The following is a 26,997-nucleotide window of genomic DNA, read 5'->3' as shown; positions in this document are numbered from 1 at the left end:
TCTACTAATCAGCAAAATTCCACACACAAAAAAATTGACAAGTAGTTCAAGGGCATAGCTGACTTAAATTTACATTAAATAGATTAAATGAAATCCATATCTTTAATTCACTTATAAATGGACCTATGTAATAATTTCTCTCTGTCTTCCAAAAGGATTCTTCTATGACAGTCAGGAATAAGACACCAACTATGATCTAGTTTTACTTGAAATGCTAATCACTGACAGTTTTAAAGACTAATTATATTTGTGGAAAAATACAAATCCTCCAGCAGCTTATTACTAGAAACAGTTATCAACACTCAAAACAGACAACAAAATTGCATTATTTATATCCCATCAATCATTATCCTGCCAATCCCGAAGTACGTTCTCTCACGCTGCTCATGTACTGGTAAAGAATAAAACTTATTGTATGTAATAATAATTTGTAATCCACAATGATAGCATCATAACAGACCATAGTGTATGAAAAAACAGCATTGCTGTGAAAGAGTTACAGAGCAGACTCAAACCAAAGCACACCGTACTGCCTGCAGAAGTAACATAAGTGACTCTAAGCAATCTATCCTGCTTCTTATATATACAAAATAAGGTAATACTTTTTAAATTCTTACCTTCAATAACTTAGTAGCAAGTTTTAAAACATTGTTCACTAGTGTCAGTTCCTCCTTCTTATTAGGCTTTTTCTCCATTTTCAAGTACAAGTTTATCTGTTTTGAATAAAATACAAGTATCACCACTTCTTCAGAATTTAAAGCAATCCATTAGGAAATATTTAATAATAAAATGAAGTGGTTAGTCAGCAGCCACATGATAGAACAGCAATGACATTTCTGCAAGCAAGCCATTTTTTTTCTTCCTTTCTAATATTTAAGAACAAACATTGGTTCAGTACCATAGCAGAATACGTTTTATGATATACCAAAATACCTTTGACACTATTACAGCAACAAGTTTAGTGTAATCTACAAATTAGGTAAGAAAAACCACCACATATGTCAGGTTTGCATAATTTCTTTTTCCCCCTTCAATAACTGCCTGAGGTTTGTCCCAGAAGGTTTTGTACTACTGTGCAGACATTACAAGGCTTAACATCCCTGAAAGTTATTGAATAGACTGAAATGCTAAAACATAATTCTGCTACAGTGTAATTTCCTTTAAAAGATTTTAGTATAATTGAATACTTCATGAGCACCCTGAATGCAGAAAATCAATCCTTCCAGTGCCTTGAAATATTTGAAAAATTATTAAACTCTTTATTGCTACAGAACAGTATATTGGTCCTTTCAATACTTCTGTGATCCAGACTTTTTAGTTAATTGTTTCTGAGCAAGTTTAGTTAAGAGTACAAATTAACTCTCTTTTGGCCTTCCAGCAATTCTGAAACATCAGCTTTCATTCTCAAATGACCTATCTTTGACATCCTAGACCAGGCAAAGGCTAATTTTTCTTTTTTATTGCACAGCAAAAGCAAATCACAGGAAAAATACCTTGATTAGCTGTGAACTTTTAATTTTAGGATGACAACCTTCAACAACAACAAAAAAAACCAAACAATTTGACAATATGCTGAAGAGTCCTTCAGATGACAGAGACTATTACTAAGCTACAGAAGTGAAGTTGCAGAAAGGAAGTGATGCTATGTGGTGCTATATGATACTACAATATATTTAACCACCTTGTTGTAAGGTGGTTATTGAAATAGCAACTACAGACATCTAAACAAAGTAACTGAGTATTATCAGATCTCCCTAAAAAGGTCACTGTAAGTTTCTTGTACAAGTTAAAAATCAAAAACTCTGCCTAATATATTCCAAAGCATATGAAGTTCCCAAACTATCAATTTCATTTAGAAGTAAATCATGCTTTTAGAGGCAAAGAGATTCCAGTCCACAAATATAAGATTACTGATTTCAACAATTCAAGTGTTTATAAACAGGAATAAACCAAGAATAAAGGGTCTAGTTAGCAACTCAGAAAAAATGGTAGGTAATAAACCCTAGGAAGGTTCAAATCTCTTTTTAAAGTTACTGTGATTTTATTAATTTAGGAAAAAAGACCCCAACATTCAGTAACAAACTTTGAATCGGGAGGCAGAGTTTGAATGTGCATATGCACAGCCATCTACCACATCTATTCTGAGACTTGAAACTGGCAAGACAACAACTTCGATCAGATCACATGTTGTATTTTACTCAACAAGGAACCACTGAGGCCCTTAATTTACAAGGCCAATTAAAAACACTTTCAGAAGGACTTGAAAAAATTACAGGCAAACAGCATACAGTCAAAAAAATCCCTTGATGTAAAATGATGGATCTTTTAGTTTCCCATCATGACTCATAATCATGAAATTCATAGGTTGAATATAAAGCACACAGAAGTGGCTGGAACTTTGCTGACAGAAAGTAGAATTTGCAATTTCATCTTATCCATGAAGCGTTAAATTGAATCTGGGGGTTGAGGCTTGTTTGTCCTTTTGGGTTTTTTGCTGTTGTTTCTCATTTGTTTGTTTTAAAGTTTCCTTCTCTTCTCAGTAACCCTAGTATGCAATTTTCAAGGACACTAATTCAGATGTGGGTTTACAGATCAAGTGAGTGTCATTCGGTTGTTTGGGCTTGGCCTCTCATATGCAAGGCCAAAATATCAGACTTCCATGAGTCTGTCTCAAGGACACTGTAAAAATGCTGTGGTACCCAGCTAGTATGTGAAACTAGCTCAAAATGAGTTCTACCCAGGATGACGTGTCCTTTTTGTTTTCTGAGAAACTATTGTGAATTCTATTTTGGTTTTCATCTCATAAAGCTCTTGGGCACTTTTGAGGGAAATAACAGGATAAGCTGGATTCAACACAAGCTAAGTGTCTGATGACATTGCACTTTCTGATTTTTTTCTTTTTTTTTTTTACTTCCTGGGAACATAGAAAGGGTGCTTCTTTCAATGTCCACACTGGTTTAAAATGTTCAAACACTGATTCTTGTGAAGAGCGTAGTATAGAAACTTATGAAAGCAAAATAAAGGCTTGATATTCTCTGTCTCTCTCTTGCCTTGCTCTCTGCATTTTTTCTTCCATTCCTTATTCCAAACATTTCCCTCCATTTTCATTCCAGAAACAGAGGACACAGACTTCACTGGGACATTAGGCTATTCATACTACGAGGATCAACAGAACAACGCAAAGCTCGCTGGGCTCAGGAACTCTGAGAGGTTTCACACCAGTATAAAACACAGTATTCGGGACAAGGTACACACTCAGTCTGCCTTCTCACTGCCTAGCTTCATTGTCTTTAGTAAAGACTGAATGAATTATCATTGAGCAAAATATGTAAGCGGTCATTTATACCATGTGTATTCCCGCAAAGAGAAATATGTAGACCCAAAGCCAATCCTGACAGACGACTAAAAGAAAAAGTTTCCAATGAGTCTAGAGGAAAGGATGTAATCCACGCAATCTAGTGGTCAAAATTACTGGACTGGAAACAGTGACCGACTTTGTAGAGGGCAAGTTTGTTTTCAAATCTTTTACTCTCCCATTCAACACTTTGAGAGTTCGGGTTTCTTTGTCCTATTTAAAAGCTACTTTTCATGTTTGTGTTCTGTTAGATCCTTAGATATGTCAAATGACATATGCTGATATCTCTAAGCATGCTCACTTAAAGAAATTGGGATATGGTCATCTCAGTGTTCCAAACAACTTTTAAACAAAGTCATAGCCTTCTCACAGAAACTGAACTTCAGGTTGCAAAATGTTGTTTCTCTACACCATAATTAACTCCCCAATCCAGACTATTTTAACATCTAAAATACGTGCCTGAGACCTACCAGATGAATGACCTGTTTGGATATAAAAATATAGGTCTATACAAATTCTCACCTGCTCAGTAAGTAATATTGAGATATTGCTGTACTTTTTACTGGTTTCAGATCCAAGAGTAACAAATCTTAAGAGGAAAAGAGTTAGTGAAATGCACCAAATTACGAGTTCCCAATTGTAGTGACAATCAAGGAAGATCTCATGCATATGAAGCAGCTGAAAACAAAAGAAAAAAAAATCAAAATTGAATTCAAAGTAAATAATGCATTACAGCACAAGAAAATTATTACATATCTCCCCAATTCCAAGAAAAATTTTCCAGTAATAATTATATGGATTGGTTTTAGACATGAAAGATTTTTGAATCATAATTTAAAATCAACACTGTGTCAAAGATAGGAGGTTTGAGAAAAAATATGCTCTGAAAGATTCAATGAGAATTGAGACATAACTTTTTTTGTATCCCTAAAGCAACAGAAAAAATATACACTCTAAGACAATTTTAAACTTGTGTTCAAACTTGCAAAGACACTATATAGCATAAAAAACAAAATGTACCCTCAAATGCACTGAATTATGTAGAAAATTGAATCCAAGCAGAGTTACTGCTGAATTATTATTAAAATATTTATAGTTAACTACCAGGAAAACACGTTAGCACTAATTAGGGAAGAAAGTGGAAAAAAAAAATACAACCAGAAGCCATTCAGAAGCTTCCCTGTATTCTGAAACAGAAGCTCAAGGAAAAATCTTAAGCAGCAAAAATCGTGTTTAAACATCGCTTTGCTTACTAAAAGTTATTCCACTAGAGGGCAGGCTAATATAGCCAACAATCTTGTTTCTCACAGAAATCATCAGCCAAGGTCAATCACAACTCTGCAAAAGTGTGTTTTGATGCAAAGTGCTGGGGGGGCCAAGGGGGAAAGACTGTGTTCCAAAATCCATGACGGAAAATGAAAGAGCATACAGATTTAAAAAATAATAATAATATAATGTTAGGAATTATGCTATCAATAAGATTCTTTGGCTCTTACAGAATAATATTCTAAAGTAGATTAAATGAACAATACAAAACTGAGCTTAATCTTCTGAAAAGCTGTAACAGCTGTTACTGATTTTTCACTGTGGTCTTTTAATTTAATAGGAATCACAAAGCAAAAGGCACTCAAAATTATTTTAAAAAATATTTAAGTCATGGTGGTTTCTATACAAGTAAGATTTCCTCACCTGTGCACAACAGATAAACACAACTGAGATAGTCAGCAGGAAGGCAGATGAAACTATTACATCAACTGAGCGTTGAGGACCTCGACGCTGCAAATAAAGGATATGCGTATGTCAGTGAAAACCGGCCTCATCAGTGTTAATATTTAGAACATCCAGTTTGATTCACACCCTTGAACCTATGTTTCATCGTGGCTCACAATTTCGCAATTTAAGTTCCAAACACCATCTGAGATCTTAATAGTATCACTACATTTGAATACCCCTAAAGGCATGTGAGATTAATTCAGCTGCAAGCATTTAAAGATAACTATGAGAAAATACAATATTCGCCACCCATTCAGTCAGCTCCCTCATGATGTGAAGTAACTTTCATTCAGGCAGCATTCCCTGACACAACAAATTTGACACAGCATGGGGCTTTAACCCCAAGTATCAAACCAGTGATAAGAAAAGATTTTTGGACACCAGATTGTAACAGGATATCAAGTTATGATTTCACGTGTTTGGTATTTTCCATTACTTGCCTCTTTTTGACACACAAAAATCGAAGCTGTAAATCACTGTCCCATTGTGGTAGGTGCAATAATATCATTCTCTCCCCCAGAAGAAGGAGGAAAACTGGGGAACAAACACACTTGTCTTGAAAGGTGCAACCTCACTGTTTCCAACCATTTTTTCTTGCTTACTAGCACAATGAAATGTTTCTACCCACTGAGCATTTTCCTCTGTTTTTTCTTTTTTTAATTAAAGAATTAAATATCTTGTGCTGTGTTGAAACATGTACAGGTTATAACAGACATTTATTTTCCAACTTTGTTCTCCAGACATGCTACTAATTGTATAAACGTGAGAAGAATGGGAGGTGTACATATGCAAGATACAACCTTGGAACTTGGAGAAAAAGACAGGAAGCTTAACTACCGAAAAAAAAAAATAAGTGCAAATTACTGCTGCAGGTATGCATGGACTACTCCTATACTGAGCCAGTGTTTTGCCTGTTTCCTGCTTATAAGCAATTTTCCTGCTTTCCACTCTGCCAGTCTCCACACCATAACTTCTTTATATTTTCATAATCCTTTATCCACATCTAAAAACTACCAATAGCAGATTTCATCTAACCTTTCTCATTTGCTGTTGGAAAGAAGCATCGATTCAAATAAGGCGACTACCACCACTAACGAGACTGTCAGTTGCTGTTCACCAAAACACTGGCTCTACAGAAACCAAATAGGAAAAAAACTAGCTTCATCTGAGTTGAATTACCTTATGCAGAGAGAAAAATGGAAAAAAAAACTGGGAGGAAAGGAACAAAATAACAAAAAAACAAAAACCAACCCTGAGTTAGATAAAATGGATCCTTTCACAAAGGATCATCAAAATGCTCCAGCTTGAGAAGATCATTAGAAAGCTATAAGGAGATTACTCATATCTGAGCTGACCATACAACAGAAAGATCAGAATGTCTTACATATTAATACTTGGGCGTAATTTCTAGCTTCATCTGCCATGTATACACTCACAGCACAAATATGCACATAAACTATACTGCTTCATAAATTCCTTCTATCTTAATGACACTGACTGGTGGGGCTCATACAGTAAGGTTACTTACCTTACTTGGGCATAATTTCTAGCCTCATCTGCCACGTATACACTCACGGCACAAATATGCACATAAACTATATTGCTTCGTAAATTCCTTCTGTGTTAATGACACCAACTGATGGGACTCATATAATAAGGTATTGTATGTGCTATACTACATGTGGTCATTTTTACCCGACATATTCACCCAAGAGACTTTACTGCTAGCATTAGTAGGACAAGACTCCAACTCTGAACATACTCATACTTTGAGGTAAAAACTAGACACTTTCTCATAATCTGGCGGCCTGCAGATTCTGCTGGCCCAGAGTCACTAAAATGAAGCGTACAAGGCACATGTGCACCAATAGGGGTAAGCGCACAGCAAGAAAAATTCAGACTAGAATACTAACCTTCTATTTCATAAGTGGTAGCAAAAATATACATTATTTTACCTTGAGATAGGACCTGAGAGAAAGCCACATTTTTATATTCTGTACTTTCTTCAAGCGGAAGTGAGGAACCTCTGATTTTCTTGCCCTTCTGGCAGATGTCAGATGACCAAAAAGTTTGGCAAAAAGTAGCCTCTGCAGTGAAAAAAAAAAAAAACAATCTTTAATTGTTAATTGATTATCAAGGGTACTAAAAAGAAAATGGAGAAAAGCCTTCACTTAATATGTCAAAGTAATGTACAATTTTAATTTAGAATCATTGTAAATTAAAATATGTTAATACAGCGCAGAAATACATGTAGCATGTTACCAAAAAGAGGAGATACACTAAAAAGTTTAAAAAGTCTTCTTATTCTAATAAAAAACAAGATTTAGCTACACTTTGAGCTCCTTTCTTCATATTCCAGACAACAGATCTGCTATGCTCTTAAAATCTGGGAGAGAATCAAACCTTCATTTGCATTACAGAGTGCCTGTATCACAGAAGCTCCCTCCAGCAGAAATTATTATTAGGGCTGGAACACCTCTGCTAGGAGGACAGGCTGAGACAGTTGGGGCTGTTCAGCCTGGAGAAGAGAAGGCAGAGGGGACACCTTACCATGGCCTTCCAGTACTTAAAGGGGGCCTCTAGGAAAGAGGGGGACAATCTTTTTAGCAAGGCCTGTTGTGACAGGACAAGGAGTAATGGCTTTAAACTAAAAGAGGGGAGATTCAGACTAGATATAAGGAAGAAATTTTTTACAATAAGGGTGGTGAAACACTGGCACAGGTTGCCCAGAGAGGTGGTTGATGCCTCATCCCTGGAAACTGGAAACATTCAAGACCAGGTTGGACAGGGCTCTGAGCAACCTGGTCTAGTGTTAGATGTCCCTGCTCACTGCAGGGGGGCTGGGCTAGATAACCTCTAAAGGTCCCTTCCAACCCAAACTATTCTACGATTCTGTGATTATTAGAAGCAGGTTAATTCTCTTCTGCTGTACAGAAGCACATATTTCAGCTATAATTGGAGAAAAAGTCTAAAAATTTTACTTTTGCGGACCAGTAAGTATCTATACTCTGCAGCTAGTAAGGGACAGTGATACTCTCTTACAGGTTTCATTGCAGTAACAAGCAATAAATTAACAAGTGTATTACTGTAGATAGCAGCTCTCAGAGTGTCCAGCCATGGGACTGGTCTGCCAGTAAAGCAGGCAGGGCTCTCACCTAGGGTCTGGACTGAACTGTATTGAATTAAACTGAAGGTTCTGAATGAAACACACTGGTAGAACAACCTGGAAATGTATAGAGTTCTTTTGCTGAAACTTCTTCTCCTCAGGGAAAACTGAGACAAATCAAGCTTGTCATGCCTAAGAGCTGGGTTAAGGCATTGAGCCAGAAATCTGAAATAAAAGATTGAAAAGTTTTTCCTCAGAAACGCTCTCCAGGAGAAAAAGGCTTAGCTACAGACACTGTACAGAGACTTCAGTCCAGCGCAACTGAGTCATCTCCTAAACTGTAAGCCCACTGAAGTATTTGTCATCATTGATCTATGAATCACGGTGCGCTGAAGAAAACAAGCTTAAAATATCCACACAGTCAAAAAACCACAAACATTAAACCTTGTTTTGCTTTGGATGAAGCCTCTTGGTTTGCTGTTCATACCTGTTTATATGTCCTCTCTGCTACACATAGCAGAAAAAAGAAAATCCACACCAGAGACACACGGACCACAAAACTTATAATAACCATTGAGAGAACCAGAATGTCTCCATTTGATCCAAAAGCAGTCACACAAAGTTCAGTGGCAGAATGTGTAGCTAGTTGTTCCAAATCTTTAGCTTGGGAAAGTCGAAAGACAAATGGCATTAAACCCAAGATTAAAGATATGACGTTTCCAAAAATCTGATAACCAATTCCTGGTATATAGCTGTTCACCTAAAAACAAAAGAAAACAAGGCCTATTTTCAATTTTGGAATTGATTTGGAATTAGATCAATACATAAATTATTAACGTTACTGTCTTACTATCACAAAGAACATTTTATAATCTGCTAAGTTATATGAAACCTTCAACCAAGCATCTTCACAATTTACTATTAAGAAAAACAAAGTCCTCAAAGAGCACTTAATGCACAGGAACCAAATATGACAAGGCATTTAAAAACCCAACCACATAACATTGCAGTTAAAAGACTCCAGTGCATATTCTATGAAAAATCTCATTCAACGCTGAATTAGCAAAGTGCGCCGATCAGACTGTGTTGCTTACATCCTGTATATTACTCCTATTTGTGTTTCGCTTTTAGGTTACGCTTTTTAAAGGAATCCAAGTGTTTATAGTGCAGACAGGACTGGAGTTCTATCGTGCTGGCTATGGATTTGTTAAGTTTACTTCTGCTGTGGATTGTATCATCTCCGAGTCAGGTACAGACATCTGATCCAAGTTTGTGAATACATTGCTGTTTAACAAGTTGGAGATGGTAAGTACAAACTTGTCAGAATTAGTGATAGTTCTCTTAAACTAAGGTAGGATTTTATGTTCAGCTCTACAAACTGCCTACGTTGTTTCCATTGAAATAGACTTCAATATCAGTTAAATGCTTTTCCAACTGTTTCCTGAAGAGGTGTACTAGGAAAAAGAAGAGAGGACTAGTGAGACATCCCACTCATCTTCTTAGATGTTTGTTTCCTAACAAGGAAAGCTTTCTTTTCCAATCTTAACTTTAGCAACCAAACACTCAGATCTGTATATTCCTAACACAGCATATTAGTTGTTCATCAGAATCAAGGAGATAAATAAGAATATTCACAGCATATACTACTTTGGAACAATAAAACAGAGGTTGGCTATAACAGTAAGCACCTAACAATGCAAACACATTAAGTGTTACTTAAGATTCGGTAGCTCTTTTATCTGTTAGTAACAAGTAAATCACAGTGACTCATGGAACAATAATGTCAATTATCGATACCTTAAAAAACAAACAAAACCCCATAATTCTTATTGTTAGTGTTTAAACTCCTAAACACAGTATTTCCATAAAGTAAAAGAATACTCACTCTGTTCATTATCATACCACTGATTTCGAGCACAGACATATCTGCTTTCTTGCAGTCATTACCCTCCCATACAATTGCACTTATTTTTTCTAGTCCTGGATTCAAACTGTGGATCCAAGGCAAATGACTCTTGGGAAGACAAGGAATATATTCCATCAGAGATAAAAATCTGTTGTCATGTCAATACGCCTTTGTCAGCAAAATGTTGACAAAACAGTGCTTTAGACTGACACAGTATATAGCATTTACTTCTACTATATGTTAACCACATTCCTCAAAATCACCCACTACTTTTCCAAGAAATAGCTGTGAGCACAGTTAGAGATCTCTCCTCCCCCATACTTCATTTTCTAACAGTGTTGAAGTATTGTGGTTGAGGATTAATTGGCTTCTTTTTTGCTCAGACTTTTCAAAGAGAGAGGTATGAAAACAAAAGGTCTACTTGTAAGCCATCTTTAACTTTGCCACATGTTTAATGGAATATTTTATTTTTCTTCTTACTATTTTTCCCCCCTAACATTCTGAAAGGCATTCTTCTCAGGTTTAGCCTACGGCCAACTTTTTTTTTTATTTGCTTTTAATGATATTTGTGTACATCGCAATCCTTGCTGTCGATGAAGGTCCCCCGATGCTAAGTGTATCTGGTAAGACTCAGAGAGTGGTAGGAGTCTAATCAATACACGCTGCTCCAAGATCCAAGCAATCCCAGCCTAATGGACTGAATGCACTTGTGGCTGAGGCACCCCTACCCTAAACAGAGCGCCAAGTGAGAACTGAAGGAACAATGTCAAGGCAACAAGCTCTGCTGCGGACATTTCTTGATTTCCCTCAGCCCTGTCTTATTCCTCTCCCACTCAGGTGATTAAAATTGCTCTCAATTCTGCCTGGGCACCTAGCACTATGTTCGTCATACTACTGGAAGTGGTGGTGCTGGGAGGGGCAGGGAGGGGGGCGATACTCTTTTTAAAATGCAATTTATCATTGATTAAAAGTAAAGCTTTTTATTTTACTACTTGATTAATCTGTATCTGAAATCTTTGTTTTGTGCTAAGTACTCGATTATCTCCATTTTTTTCCTCATTAGATAAAAAAAAATTATTTATATTATTAAAAGGCAAATATTAGTTGCAGGACTTTCTTAATCACAGATTTCCAAGGTCTCCCTCTAGAGGGAGCATCAACACCAGGAGCTGAAACTCAAAAATTCACAATCTACAATCAAACAGAAAAACAATGTCAATGCATATACTGCAATTCAACTCCCTATTGTAAGGCTTATGTTTTAGTGTTTATATGGAATGTAAGCAAGAAGAACTAAAAATCAAATTGCTGTCTCTTTGGGGGGCAGGGAGGGTTGGAGGGGAGGCTGGCGGGGTGCTTAAAATCAACAAATAACTCATTTTCAGTCCTGGTTATGAACAAAAAGCTTGTCTTTTGAAATTTTTTTCCTTAGCTAGTACTAACAGCATCTCTTGCATGGCATTCCTTAGTACTGATGATCCCCTACCAACACATGACGTGTTTACCCAGAAGAACATTTCACATCCTCATCTCTTTACTTGAATGGTTCAAATTAGCAATGCAATTAACATGCAGTTTAAACTTGTGCTACAAATATAACTGGCAGCTGGCACTGTGACATCTGAATGGATTTTATCAAAGGAAGACTAATACTTGATTGTTAATGATCATGCATTAACAATGGATTCTGTCCAACATTAACCTAAGTCAGGCTGCAACTGAAGTGTTGCCCAACCAACGCTAACATTTTCAGAAATTATTGCCTATATGTTGCTACAGAATAGCATGAAGGAAAGGAAATAAAATTACTAGCTTTAAGGTAAAAATAAAGATACTGTATCTAGATAGAATTTAGATATATATAATACACATGTAACATCATATATATACACATATATAACACTAGATACTATGTATGTTATCTGTTTGCTTTTTAAAATACACATTTATATATAAACAGAAAGATGTCCGATATGTGCTCACAAAAAAAGTAATTCCACTAGAGAAAAAAAAAACACCAAACCCAACAAACCAGAACCATCTTTCACAGAGGAAACCTTGTCCTGAAGCAGAACTAGGATTCAAACACTCAAATATTCTTTAGTCTATTACAGTATATTGTCATATCCTCTTCGACAAATTAATGACTGAGTAGCAGAAATAAAATTTTCCTAATTTTAATTCTGTCAAATCACTTTGGCTTTGCTACTTTCATTTTATAGAAAGTTCATTGTCCCAGGCCTCCTGAAATATGATAATGTTGACAATACTGAACTTGTGTGTAGTGCAAAAAAATCAAAACTAGTGGATACCAACCTGATGAAACGGGTCATCTCTGTATTCTTTCTTCACACACGGATTCACTTGAGGGCTTTCTACATCTGTCTCACTGCTACAGGAGGAGTGGCACTCTGCACAGTGCAAGAGGTCCTCCCACAGCACATCTTCAGTTTCCGATTCTGGCCTCGTGCTCTCAGAATCTTGTCTGGAGCTTGAACACCGAGAGCTGCAGCTCGTACCCGATTTAGGTACATCCTGAAATTAAAATATGCGTTGGAATTAATGCAGCTTTTTTATTCTACATTGTTTCCTGACAGAATAGTTATAAGGTTCAAATTAGTTAATCCGCATTTATCTGTTTTTTACACCTCAATCCATTATCTTTCTCATTAGAATTACATGTTTATTGAAGGAGTGTCTACGAGGTTCTGCATTTTTAGACACTGTACAAACAAGTAACAGGCCATGGTCCCTGCTTTGTGCAGGAGGGCGTCACATAATGAAGAATCAAATCATATTAACTATTAAAAGGAAATAACTATTTTACAGATTTTTATAACTCATTAATTTAGAATTTAACAGCAGTTATCAAGCCACAGACTCCAACTATCTCTCAAACTTCTGATTTTACAAGCTATAAACTAAGCGTCTTTTAAAACACTTTACAGCTTAATTATTTTAGTGAAAATGTGAAAGACAGAAGTGAGGCTTAAAGCCACATACAACGGACTGAAACTGTAATACAGAAATGCGACTGAGAGCAAGAAAAGCATAATTCACAAAGTATCATAAATTAATTTGACATTTTGATTCTGTGTCTCTAGTTGTTTGATCTGAAGTACTTTAGCTACTTATTAACTTCTCCATACAGCACGGAAATCTTTCTTTATAAAGGGCAAGGCCCTGGAAGCAGAAGGGACAGATACTTCTAGTCAGTCAAGACCTGAGGTATTCAAACAGCCTTTGAAGGAAGCAGCGTGGACACAATTTACCCAGTTTTAAAAGAAAGCTTGGTATGTTCCAGAAGTACATTTCTAAATGTAAGAGTCTGTAATAAAAGAGAAACTGGATCAAAGTCCCCCACAAATCACATTCCCCCGTTATTACTACTACAATACCCTCTCAAAGAGCTTGTTTTAAGACAGTTATGCATCAGGTGTAAAGAGGAAAAATAAGCAAGAGTATACATAGCTAATGCTAGGTATATGTGTAATCTACACAGTCACATGTAAAATTTTAATTATTTTAAACAAACTGTATTTGAGAAACAAGCATCCCTTATTATGTTCAAATTTTACCTATATCTTAGATAAAGAAAGAAAAATATTAAGCTTGGGACATTCAAATCTCCCCATGCATACATTTTAATCAACCTAATTTTGTCTTCAGGACAATAATACAGACTTTTAAACTAATTTCTTCAGTAAGCAGAATCTATTTTCTGCAAGACAAGCAGGTAGTCTTAAAAGCAGTACCATCCTACTAGTTGCCATACACAAACTCTTTTTATTTCTACTAGGGAAAAAAAAAATATTATTTCTAGAAGACAGTCATTACTGGGTAGTCCTGAAGCTGAGTCCTGAAGTTAATAAAGAACATTAAAAAAGCTTGATCAAACAACAATTAAGTTGACAAGTAAACATGAAGATAAAAGCAAATGTAGGACAGAAGCTGAGAGTATATCCACTGACTTCACTAATGTATTTTTTTTAAATACAAAGAAAGCTTTCATAGATTTGAAAACTATTGTTTCATTTCCTTTGTAATCATGTGGGGGAGGCGAGCTGGTAACACCAAAGAAAGGCTTCCTCTTTCATGGCATCAGTCAGATAAGTAAATGGGGAACAAGCGTAAAATATTACTGCCTAAGCTACACATGGAGTAAATTTAGTCTCCGGTTTCTGAAGATACCGACACAGTCTTCCCTAGCTCTGCAGCACTCTGTGCAAGAGAAAATATACTGAAGCTGAAAAAAAGAAAACCCAACTGTAAGCATGTCTTTCTGCTTCCTCTCGCCAAGCACGACCAGCTGCACGAGTATACAGTTAAGAGACATCTTCCGTAATATGAAACAAAGAGTTCCAAATATCGACCTGTTCAGTTACCCTAAACCAAACATGCATAAGGCATCAAACACTCAAAACAATTAGCCTTCTGGATCTTTTTAACTGAAGTACGTGAGAAATAAATGAAATAACAGAAGATTGTCTAATAATGTTTTTATGCAAGGTATCAACTTCAAGGCTTTGCAAGTGTTACCAGAGAAAGCAATATCTGAACCCTTCTGATGAGACGTTTCTTATAACAAGTAGAAAGCTTACCCATGAGGCTTTGTCTGCTAAACCCATCTGTAAGTGGACATTTATCAGAGCTGAAATTACTCGTTACACTCATTTCTCATAGTCCTAGTGAGAAAACGGCCTTCAAAAAAATGTTCTATATATCTGTTAAGTTGCATAGTATTGGCAAAAAAGAGTGTAATTTCTTTAAAATTACAAATAAATAAATAAAAACAGGGTAACATATCCCTTTCTCTTTCAACTTCTGAGTCCCTTACGACTAAGGACTCTGCTAATATGGAATCTACGAATTCTCCTCTTCTAAGCTATGATGTCATCAAGTCACTTAAAATGTTAGCATTTTTATGCATTAACAATTTTTTTTGAGATTTCATGACAATATTTTAAATGATTGTTTCAATAAACATGAGGGAATGAAAACTCAGAGGTAAAGTCAGTCTGACTTCTTCACAAGCAGGCTAGTGAATCCAAAATTCTAACTAAATGGAGAGAAACAGCAGCACTCGCATGACGAAAACTTGCATATTGCCAGTTACTACTGTTTCTGTAACCAGTCAAGTTTCCAGAGGATATAGCTGGTGTCAAAAGACAGCAACAGAGTTGGCCATAATCTGATTAAAGATCTACAGAATGTATTTTAGGCTCCATACAACCAATTGAAATATAGGATGAAGCTCAAACTGAACAAAAAGCTCTTAATTTCAAAACGCTGTCACTAAAAAAAAAAAAAGAAATCCCACTAGCATGACTTCCAACGAACAGCCTCCTAACATCTAATCTAGCAGAAAAAAAGTTTGAGGAAAATGTATCTACTCAATAAGAAACCAAGAGGTTTTAACAATTTGCAGAGAAGCAGCAATGGAAAAGAACATACCTCCAGAGGATAGTGTTTCTTATAATGGTGAGATTTCCTGTTTCGAAGTGTACAATCACTAGAAGCGCGTTCTACATTGTGACGTACAGAATATCCAGTTTCAGGCCCTTCCTCGCTAGAAACTTCATCTGATAAATTTGTCACAGTCCTCTGAGTATCCTAGTGCGAGAATATAACATTATTAAATATAGGCAACACCTCCTTCATTCTGTCAAAAACTTTAAAATAACTTTTTCTTAAAAACGTCTGAATTGTTGAATTTCATCAAGAATGCAAAATGCTGGGAATTGATAATGACAGCTGATCCTCAGCTGCTATCACTGCTGAGAGAATACCTCCTGCAGAGCAACAGAGTGAGGTTTCTGCCTTGAGATGAACCTCCATCACCTTCATTCTGACTTAATGATACGGATCTTTAAGCGGTTGTTAAATAATTTGGCCATGAAATCCACAAAGAATGTCTTTCCTTTATAAAAATGTGTACTTGTAGACTTCCAGTATAACAACCTTTCCCTTTGACATTATAATGGAAAAACCCTTGCTATGATTGATCATTGACTGTAAATACTGGTGATATGAGTCAAGTATAAGAGCTGTCATGGCAGTCAATATACGTTCAAATGCCAATGATAAGAGAGCCAGGAAAAATGTTTTGGAAAAGTAAGATGAAAATAGGACATCCACGAGATAATCAGACCCAGCCAAATTAAAAGTTCTGCTTTCTTTCATGATCACTTCCGACGCTTCCATCTCATCTCTATTCATCACTACAGAGAGTCCTGCCTATGTCATTGAGAGGAAAATTGTGCTTTCCTCATCTTCTAGTGAAATCAATTTAAAAAAAAAAAAAAAAGGAAGATGATTCACAGGCAAATGCTCAGAATGACCTCAAAATTACAAATTGTCAGTAATCCAAAATTTGTTCCATTTTAGCATAGAGGCAGACCTGTGCCCAGAGTATCAGAGAGGCAGAGTACAGTGTGTTTAGCTGGTCTGGAAAAAAACACAGATAAAAGACAGCACACAAATTTGTGCACTGAAATCCAGAACGGCAAAGAACGTTTAGATGTCAGTAAGGATCCTCCTACAAGAAGAAGGAAAGGCTAGGAATCTGAGGATGAAATAACCAAGACTTCACATAACTTTTGGCCTCAGGACCCTAAGCCTAATTTCATTTTAAAAACATTTTTAAGGACAAAGTAGATAAGAACACATCAAAAGCATCATAAAAGTACACCTCTTGTATCATTTGACAAATTAATAATCCTGCTTTGAAAGCAACGAAGGACACTTACTTTGTGATGACTGTGATTGCTGAAGGCATCTCTCACTGTTGCAGTGCTCCACCCCGACTCTTCTGGCTTAATCACTTGGCATCGATGTTCATGGACCTGCACACATTCTTCACCGCTTTTACCTGTCTTTTTCCCATCAAGGGACACGTAGCCATTATCAGTCTCAGTGGATTTATCTATCGAGTTTTTTGCTTTCTTAGATCTACATTTGAGAAAAAATCTATGTATTAAATTAATGATTCTCTTTTTTTCTTCACAGTCTAAATCCTGCTAATCCCTCTCAACCCATGTTTTAGTTTTGCTACTAAGATGACCACAAACTAATAACACTAACATTTGATGCAATACTTGTAACTATTTCATCTTCTAAACAATACCCACTATCCTTTCCTAAAATTGTTACAAAAGAAACTGTCAGTGTCTGAAAGAAAACAGTATCATTAGCTACTGAACGAAAAGGAAACCTATGTTTTAAAACTACAACTTCACAGCACCTTTGGCAATAGAAGAACCACAAGCCTCAAATGTAAATGAGAAACTTCTCTATTCTAGCTTAACAAAGAGAGGTACGCTAAAAGTTTCTTTAAGTGTTACTAACTCACAGCAAGTATGCCATTTCCCGAAGCTGCAAACAAACATGCTGCTTAGCATATCTGTATGCAGGTATTTGTTGTTGTTCTTGCTTATTGACAACTCTACTGAACACGTGTTGATTTACCCTTTTCCATATTATCCAGTTACACTCCAGCAACGTATTCTGATATATATTACAAACACACTAATTAAGCCTGTTTCCAAATCACAAAATAAGTTTATGAATTATGCTTCAGTATTATTATTCTTAAGACTATCAATATTGATGAATAGTCTTCCATAACACTCTCTAGACATCAAGGCCCTTATCTAGTCACTAGATGCAGCAGCAAGACTATCTAATGCCAGAAAAAGGCTTTCTCAAAGCACATGCCTGGATGATCACACTTCCAAATTAGAAAGCGCAGTTGATGAAGGAATGAAAAGGAACAGCAGCTTGCTACATTATCAATAGAGACTACTGTAAGTCTTCGCTTAAGCTTCTGTATTCTCAAAGTAAATGACATGAAAAAAAAGAAGAAATGCTTGTCTTTATTGATTTTCTTTGTTAGATTTCCACTAACACTTGGGGGGGGGGGGGGGGGGGGGGTGTTATAAATCAAGTTTCCAGATTTTTTTATTTTTATTAGAACACCAGATACAGGTCATAAAACTACCAAGAATCTGTTCGATTGATCTTGTGCTCCTATGAGGGAATATGCATTGCCTTTAAGGAATGAGGCATTCTGTAAGCACTTGGGTTACACAGATAACGATTAAATTCCTCTTTAATATGTATGTCGAACGAATTGGGAGAATTGGGATAGTCGCCTTGCATTCCTCCCAAGATAAGGTATTCCACATATACAGGGGAAACCTAAACACAAAAAATTACTAGCGACAGCTAAATAAAATTTAAAAATCCAAAAAGCAACAATTCATCTGTTGGAATGCAGACAAAGCAATGAAGAGACAGTGTTACTAACATGTTTCATCCTCCTTGGCCATCTTTAATCTCATTCCACCTTTCCTCATCCCTTACTGGGAAAAAAAAGCTAACAGCATTTATATTTTTTTTACACCAAAGTAACTGGTGCTTTGCTTCTCTTGTAGGAAGCTGTATAACTCACCTACTATTCCCTGACACATTCCCAAAATTCTTAGTCAACTTCATTTCTAAGCAAGTACAAAACTGCAGAAACACCTTCTGAAGTTATTATGTATTCGCACGGATTAATTTTTATTATTAGCTTACAAAGGTTAAGAGACAGCAATATGCTTTAGCACGTGTTGGTGGTGGAGAAGCAGTTAGTAAGCCTCCTGTTCGCAAACTACCAATGTGCCAGCTCACATACAGCGTTTTAAATTTGTAGGTCCATCGAGAAGACAATCTAAAACATTATTGAGGCTTTGGACAAAAACGTGTTAGAACTTTATTTCTGTGCCACTCCATAATGTCATTGTTTAACTAAGTTAATGAAGATAATACAACTAAGGAAAGAGAAAGCTTTGCTTATTATTTAATGGAAAAATTTGCTGTTCCACTTCTGGAATAAAGCAAGTATCAGCCTTTCAGTGGCAACTCTTTGTAAAATAGTAAGTTTCAGTAAACTCAATTGTGAGCACTAAGGAAGTAGCACTAATATCAAACTATCCACAATGAGCCGAAACCCAGAGAGGCCAATTTTTAATTCATTAAATATACTTTTGGCACCTTTTAAAAAAATTACTTTTTAACTGTGCAAAAGAGAATGCAGTCCTCATCAGATACATACATACACACAGACATCCAGTCACAGAGACTTACTCCACAGGTTACTAAGCTGTATGACTGGAGTAACAGAACAACTCTTCCAAGTTTTATTTGAGAAATTTTTATATATTTCACATGAAACTTGAAATCTACCAGGAAGAGCCAGCCTCAAACAGTTGAGTAGGAATAAGAGAAAAAAAGAACGTATGTATGTATGTATAATTTGTTCAGACAGGACTTCACTACTCAAGCAATGTTTAAGTGCTAAAACTGTAAGACAAATACAAGTCTGGTATCAACTAAGGCTCACTTTGAAAAACGGGTAACTTGACTGAAGTCTTTCATTTCTTTCTAATGTAGCAACCAAAGTTATTTTTTGTAAGAATCCCTAAATTTAAATGTAAACCTCAAACCACAAAAGCGTAAATTTGACCTTAAAGTTAAGCTTTCATGTATTATAATGCGGTAAAAGACAACAAACATGAACTTCCCTAGCTGACAGAAATTTACAGTTTTCTAGAATTACTATATATAGACATCATTATTCAACCTTTAAAATTTCATGCTAGAATTAAAAGTATTTAAGAGCAAGACAGGATAACAACATGAATAAAATCACAGTCTTAAAAAGCTTGAACATATGCAAAAGCTAAGTCAAGAATGACTTTCAGTCTTATTCGTGCATTAGCTAGAGAAAATATTACAGAAGATTTAAATCAAGTTTCTGGAAGGCTGTAGATTTTCCCTGTCAAGTATTCTATTCCCACATGTTTTCACTGGGATTGGTCAAAAAAACTCTCCTCCCTCTTCACTTTGCAAAACTTTTGAAGAAGTTACAATTGATGGGCTGACGGTTGGACCTGATGATCTTAGAGGTCTTTTCCAACCTTAACGATTCTATGATTCTAGGATTGCAAGATTTCCGTAACTGGAGTAAGGACACACACAGAGAGCAAACTCCCAAATCAGTACTACATTCTGAATAAAATACCTACTAGGATATTGCCCTCCTTTCCCGTGAAACTAATCATTACTATCCTCTAAATTGACCCCGCGCTGGATTAAAATTTAGAATTACATTTTATTAGTCAGACTGAGTTCTGCCATTCAAAAGAATCTTTATTGAATACACCATTCCAGATTACCAATGACCTGAGTGTAAGCAAATGGTCTAGGTACACAGGGTCCTGCCCTAAAGCAAAGAACATAATTTCTGAGGTTCATTTTGAAACCATGTGTTTAACACCTATATTTAAAACTCCAGAAAATGGTATCTCAAAGCTTAATATACTTGACAAACTGCTGTAAGTAGATACTAATGAGACATTCTACTATTCTTCTCTAATGAGCTTCAAAAATATGTCTTAAGAAACAGGACATGTCACTGTACAGCTTCCTTGCACTGAGGTTTCATAAGATCTTCTTCAGCAACATCACCAAGTAGTCAATGTACTCCACACTGCGCTCCTGCTTACTCGTTCCCAGCCCCACTCTGCCATCCCACTGTGCTGACAAAACTGTTTGCATTACCATGAAAATAAAAAAGAAAAAGAAAAAAGAAGAAGAAACTGATCTGCATGATCTCCTGGGAAAAAAAGTTCTTTTTCAGTTGGACCAGTTCCTGATACGGTTTGTATGGCTCCAGACATACAAACAACCGTGCCTCTGCAATTGAAGAGGTAACAAATGACTAAGGGCTACTTATAGCATTCTCAATCACTGTGTGCTCTTTATCCTTTGAAGATACTGTATGCACTAAGTAGCCATCATTGAGGCTTAACATCTATATATATATACACACTACCTCTCATTAAATAGTTTAAACAAGTCCTTAGCCCAAGTCCCACGCAGCCCTTCTCAACTGAAAACACTCAGAGCCCAATACGAGGGAAGGTATGGCTAAAATGAATATTACACCACTCCTCCTCTTATTGCAGATCAGTATCTTCAATGCATGGAAAACATTCAGAAGTTTACAAGATTATACTCCAAACATACCAGAAGGCAATGCATACATCCAAAGAACAGCAGTGGTGTCTATTACTACGGCTCATAGTTTGTCAGAGCTAGCTTAATCTACACAGGAAAAAGTCAAATGAACTCTCTCCTCTTGCAATACTTTAAAACATTTTTTAAGACTACTCCAGAGTTTCAACTAGATACTCCCAAAATGTAACATAACAGAAGATAAGCTTTCCCAGTGGTTAACAGCACAGATCACAAGTACAACAGACGTGTTAGCGTTGCCATATTTAAGATGCAGCATGCACAACGAAACATCAATGTAATAACTTGCAGTATCCCTTTTCTCAACGTCATACTATTTCACGAGCATACTTTCTCTTGTTAATAAATTCTGACATACAGCACTCACAGTGCTGCATGTATAGCATATCTTGAACACAGACTGCTACAGAATGTTTTCTTAAAAAACTTTTTAATTGCCCAGAGCACTGCATTAGCAGATCGATCATTTGCAAAACAGCTCTGGAACGTAAGAGGGTTAGATGTTTCTTCCAATCACTAGAAAAACCTATCTTCGACGTTTATTTATAAACTAATATTTGAACCCTGAAGGCTTTTCCTTCAGAAAAAGTGTGCAATTTGATGACAGTCATAGAGTTCAATAAGCATTCTCTCAGAGTAATAAGCAGCTAATGAAACAAAGTAAAATTAGAGAGTCGAATTTTCTCATTGGATTAAAATTGAGAAACTGAGTTGGGTCATTCCTGATAGCCCACACAGTATTCCTATATCAAAATATAATTTAACTAAAAATTAATTCAATATCTTTTCAAAATTATTGCATCAGCATTTGCAAAAGTCAAGAAACAACATATTAGTAGATGTTCAAATACTGAGATGAGTTTGCTCTTAAGAATAAAAGCTAGATCAACAAAAGTTTAATCATTACATCAGTGTTTGCTTATTCAGAAAAGGGATAGTGCATCTTTAACACATACGTAGCCTTGAATAAATACAAACCCTGATAAAAGGAAAGCAGCATGCCAGATATCTCTGAAGACAGCGCCAATACTGCAAGAGGTGCTTGTACCGTAGCTCTGCACTGTTCCCTCCTGCGTGTTATCTGTGGTACTAGAGCCATCTCCTTCCCTATGTACTTCCAAATGTGCTGCTTTCCTTAATTTCCTTCATCAGAAGAGATTAAAATTGGAAGGTAGCTTTATAAGTGCAATCTACTAGTTCTATAATGTGTTCAGCAGTTTAAGCATGCAAAACCAAGCAAGATTTCAAAATCTTCTGCTAAAGCTCTATTACATCAACTTAATAAACTCCATTTAATAAAACTAAGCATAACACTTATCATCATAACACCTAAATGCAAAATATATTTCATCTCATCATCAGAGGCTTAGACCTGCCAAATTCACTACTGCAGGTTTTCTCATTTTAATGGGACAATTCACTGTAGCAAACCACACCCAGTGAAGTGCTGGAAGACTGAAGTTCTACACTTCCAATAGCACCTCCTTTACTGTCTGTTTCCCACAGAGATCATTAGTCAGTATTGCTAAGACTGAATTTGCAGCAATATGAATACTGTTCAGTATTCAGACACAAACTGTTTTGAGGCAAAATGTCAGATTCAATGTATTAAAATTCAAATAAAACAATCCATATAATTAGCCAACGCATAAAAGTTAAAGAGCACCAACTAAGCACCCATTTTAATATTTCAGACAAAAAACAGAGCACCAATTTCTCATCTCTTGCAAAGCAGAGACTGTAAACCCCTACATTTTTTCCCACGTGTTCTTTAGAATAGTTTAACAATCCAAAACGATAAGTACTTTAACAAAGACTATACCTTCTTCTTTTACCCCCTGTGCTGGGAGGTGGCTTAGGAGTTCGTGTTGAAACAATCTGACAATGCACAGTTCCAAGTAGCAACATTAGCCATATTGGCCCAATTACTTCAGTCAGAGGTATATTATGTGGGCTTTGGGCTGTATAGAATAACACTACAGCAGCAACTGGAAAAGAAGGGAAATGAAATTGAGTTCAATAACTGAAATGTCTGAAATGGCCAACTCATTCTATGGCTTTTGTTAAGGAGAAAGTCAGATGTAGTCCTTTACCTGCATTTTAAACCAATCCACGTAATTCTGAGAGAAAGGAATTATAATTGCACTGAAATAGGCGGTAATAAAGATGTAGACAGTTGCCTATTGTCTTAATATCCACCTCTTCTTTACAAATGTGATATTATAGCTATTGCTCAAAAAAAGGTGGCAGAATAGGGGGGGGGGAAAGCATTTGGAAAGCTAGATCCATCATGAAACAACTTTAAATTGAGGTGAAACTTCAACAGGGGACAAAAAAAGCAAGTGTCACCCTTAAAGCAGCCCATATAAATTTAATTCTGTATCACCTATAACAACACAGCACAATCCAACAAGTCAGGTGAATGTAGGACTCGCCAAACCAGGAGCAGGTTGTCCAGACAGGCTGAAGTCTCTCCCATCCTTGGAGATACTCAAACCCTGACCGCACACGGCCCTGAGTAACCTGTTCCAGCTGCCCCTGCTTTGAGCAGTGGTTCGGAGTAGACGATCTCCAGAGGTCCCTGTCCACCTCAACTAGCCTGTGATTCTGTGGAAACATACATCTATTTCGACACTGTAAGGACCAACAGACTTGAGCCTAGAAACTCTTTATAGAAGAATGCATTTTAAAGTCCATATTCAAGTCAAAGGAAAAAATTGTCCACATGGATAGACAGAGAGGCGTAAGTGCAACCCTATGTACATTTTGCATTTACTTTTGTGTATGTTTTCTAGTAACGAGGAAAGATCAAAGACAAATCATGCAAACTATGGGGTAGTCCAGCTCAAGTGACCACATCTCCAACTAGCACTTGTGGTTGGAAAAGGGACAGCTTTCAGTTCCGTAGTTAACTGTTCATTTTGTAACCCTATAACCAGATTTTCATATAAAGCCAACACCCACGCAGCTCTTCTTACTCCTGTACCCAGACCCAAACCACTTCTCCTACTCAGAAATGTATTTACAGGCTTCAGGTCAATCTAAACAGATTCAATAGGCATGGGGCAGACAGAAGACGTAATCCCTTGCTTTCCTCTGCTTATTGTATGTTCTTGTTGCTCTGCCTCTTTGGCTTGAAATGCTGTCTTCCAAAATTCAGCTGAGAGAAGTTATCAAGCAAAAAAACCCAGAAACTCCAAGAACCAATTCGACACAGGGGGATAATTCTCTGTGCCTAACAGCCGCACATCCCATGAGAACTTAGCTTTGTTTTCGTACCACGAAGAAGTGAAAGTCCTGTAACTTAGACCTACTCCTAGCACAAGAAATACATAGTACAACAGCTTTCACCAGTTCTCTACTAAAATTAACTGAAAAAAATACAGCCACATTCAAATTTGTGTGCCACATTCAAACACCTAATATACACGTGTCTAACACAGCAGATACCTGGATACAATGTTTTCCACTAAAAAGAGATCAGACGTGTTTTTCATGAAACAACCTTCAGCAAGGTAACCAGTATTAGAACCACAGTGCACGTACAGAAAAATAGAATTATTTTTTATTATGGTCATCTATTTCTAATTTCTCATCAGCCCTTTTCCTAAATTAAAGCACAGAAGTCTTACTCAGAACACCTGCGGTATCTTTTCTTACTACATGTGGACTAAGTCTTTGCCGTATGAGGTTTCTCAGAAAGACTGTATTCATCAATCAGAAATCCAACTTATTAAAAAATAAACAATAAAGGTACAAACACTAAAAGGTACAGATAATACAACCTCCTTCTAAACAGCTTATCTGAGTTTCTCACATGTACAATTAGCTTCGTAAGGTATAAAGTGTAAATAAGTAGTCCATTTTGACCCCTATCATACATTTGGATAAACATACACTTCGGGGAACACAAAGCTCCACAGCTCCAAGTAGAACTTCACTTCAAGATTTTTTCTGCTACTTAAAAAACATTTAGCTAAATACAGTGATCTAGAAGGAATAATCTTCTTCCAGAAGATACAAATCTGTAGATTGCAGATTCCCGCCATGAAGTTTCACACAGATTTAAGAAAATGCTACTAATGTCCTGATCTTTTCAGTAGGATGGGAAGGAAATCCAAGAACTTCTTTTGGTACAGTGTGCCAACACGATGTAGTTCAGATTATCTTTGAATTGCTCCTACCAACAGCTAGGACTTGGAACAGAATTTTTCACACCACTTTTATTTATTTCTTTACTTATTTATAGCATTTGGACTTGTACTTTCCTAAATTACAATGGTTTATTTTGTGAAACAGACAAAAATGAAATTATAATCACATAGAGCAAAAAGCTGTATCAAAGAAAGCAACTGTACATGTCAAAGACGAACAAGCATTTATTTTTATAGCATTTAAAGCTTTGAAATATTTGTATTACCAAGTTTCAAAATGCATACACACATACATCTCACCACAATAAACAATCATTATATCACTATTAAAGTTTCTTGTTTCAAACTTAAGAAATACACAATACAAATACACACTGTAATTTCACACTTCATTTTCCTATTAGAATATAGAAACATTTTTAATGTAAAAATGAGGTAATGCTGTAAACTAAACTGATAAGGAGTCAGAAGAAAAAGGTTTTACTTCTACCTTAATTCATCAGCCTGTTCCATGACCTTGGATAAAAAACGTTTCTCTGCAGTTCTCTTTTCACACATTTTGCTAATCATACTTTACACTAAAGGAAACCAATGGAAATAAAATCTTGAGCTTCAATCTATAGTCAAGGAAAGAATTCTCTTCTGTAGACTTACACAAATGCTAGCAAGTATCCTGCTAAAGCAAATCAATTTCAAAGCAATAATTCCAAGTAATGCAGTTCAGAAAACTATAGAAAATACTTCACAATTAAATAAAATCATTTAACTAAACATATATCAACAGAATAAATTCAGACCATTTTACAACAGTGTCAGTGAGAATCTGTCATGATGACAGAAAGTCCGAGCTACAATACAAAATTCATATTCAGGACAGGAATATGGCCATTCGAAATTCAAGTGTTTTGTTGTTAAGTTTTCATAATAGATTCTTGACATTTTGGGGTGCTGCCTTACCAATTTTGTACAAAATGAGTAACTGAGCACACCTTTCAGTAAAATATAAGCCAAACTTACATAGAAGTGCTAGCAGGAGAGGCTGGAGGTTGTTTTAAATAGTTTCCAAAAGAGAAATTTATCAATTTAATTTCATTTACATGTACATTATAAGTCTTTCAATTTATTTCAAAAACCATCAAAAAACTCTGCAGTTAATTCAACACAATTTAAATTATGTGTTTCAAATAGTTGGATTATAGTGTAATATGGAACACTATTAATTCTTTTCCAGTATTTGTTAATTCACAACTTCAGAAATATCAGAAATATTTTGCCACCTTGCAAACTATATTGATTAGGGAAATGATGCATTCCAACCATAAGTTTAGTAAATCATAGAGCCCTAGAAATCTGAGTGGAAAAAAAAAGTTAATTACAAGATAGTTCTGTAATTAATGTCCTAAAAAATTTGCTTGCACTCAGAATCTGCATCATCTTACTATTTTGCTGCTTTAGAGTCTCACGAAGGCTTCACAAATTAAGTGTGGGTATATTTTTTAAATAAATTTAAGAATGGGAACATAAAAAATTACTGTAATGGTGTTTCTCAAACTAAGCCACCTATGAACATGGTAACAAAAGAACTATAACTTATGTATTTTACTACCTATATTACCATAAA

The 26,997-nt window shown here is 36.0% G+C and overlaps 1 protein-coding gene across 4 annotated transcripts in view; it reads right to left on the bottom strand.

The window, feature by feature from the left end:
• The window catches only part of PHTF2 (putative homeodomain transcription factor 2), a 70,039-nt gene that overhangs the window by 6,704 nt on the left and 36,338 nt on the right, over nucleotides 1-26,997 (bottom strand). For 3 of the 4 annotated variants that reach the window (XM_075428398.1, XM_075428399.1, XM_075428400.1), the window contains 11 exons: nucleotides 23,045-23,210; nucleotides 22,201-22,365; nucleotides 16,890-17,091; nucleotides 15,595-15,753; nucleotides 12,457-12,675; nucleotides 10,120-10,248; nucleotides 8,722-8,994; nucleotides 7,084-7,215; nucleotides 5,045-5,131; nucleotides 3,878-4,033; nucleotides 618-713 (listed from right to left, as the gene is read on the bottom strand). In XM_075428398.1, the coding sequence (XP_075284513.1) occupies nucleotides 618-713; nucleotides 3,878-4,033; nucleotides 5,045-5,131; nucleotides 7,084-7,215; nucleotides 8,722-8,994; nucleotides 10,120-10,248; nucleotides 12,457-12,675; nucleotides 15,595-15,753; nucleotides 16,890-17,091; nucleotides 22,201-22,365; nucleotides 23,045-23,210 (1,784 nt within the window). The remainder of the gene's footprint in view (nucleotides 1-617; nucleotides 714-3,877; nucleotides 4,034-5,044; nucleotides 5,132-7,083; nucleotides 7,216-8,721; nucleotides 8,995-10,119; nucleotides 10,249-12,456; nucleotides 12,676-15,594; nucleotides 15,754-16,889; nucleotides 17,092-22,200; nucleotides 22,366-23,044; nucleotides 23,211-26,997) is intronic. The other variant, XM_075428401.1, reaches the window with a different exon arrangement.

Source organism: Opisthocomus hoazin, chromosome 8 (genome assembly GCF_030867145.1).
Source record: "Opisthocomus hoazin isolate bOpiHoa1 chromosome 8, bOpiHoa1.hap1, whole genome shotgun sequence".
NCBI lineage: Eukaryota > Metazoa > Chordata > Aves > Opisthocomiformes > Opisthocomidae > Opisthocomus > Opisthocomus hoazin.
This window is presented reverse-complemented; position numbering and strand designations above follow the sequence as displayed.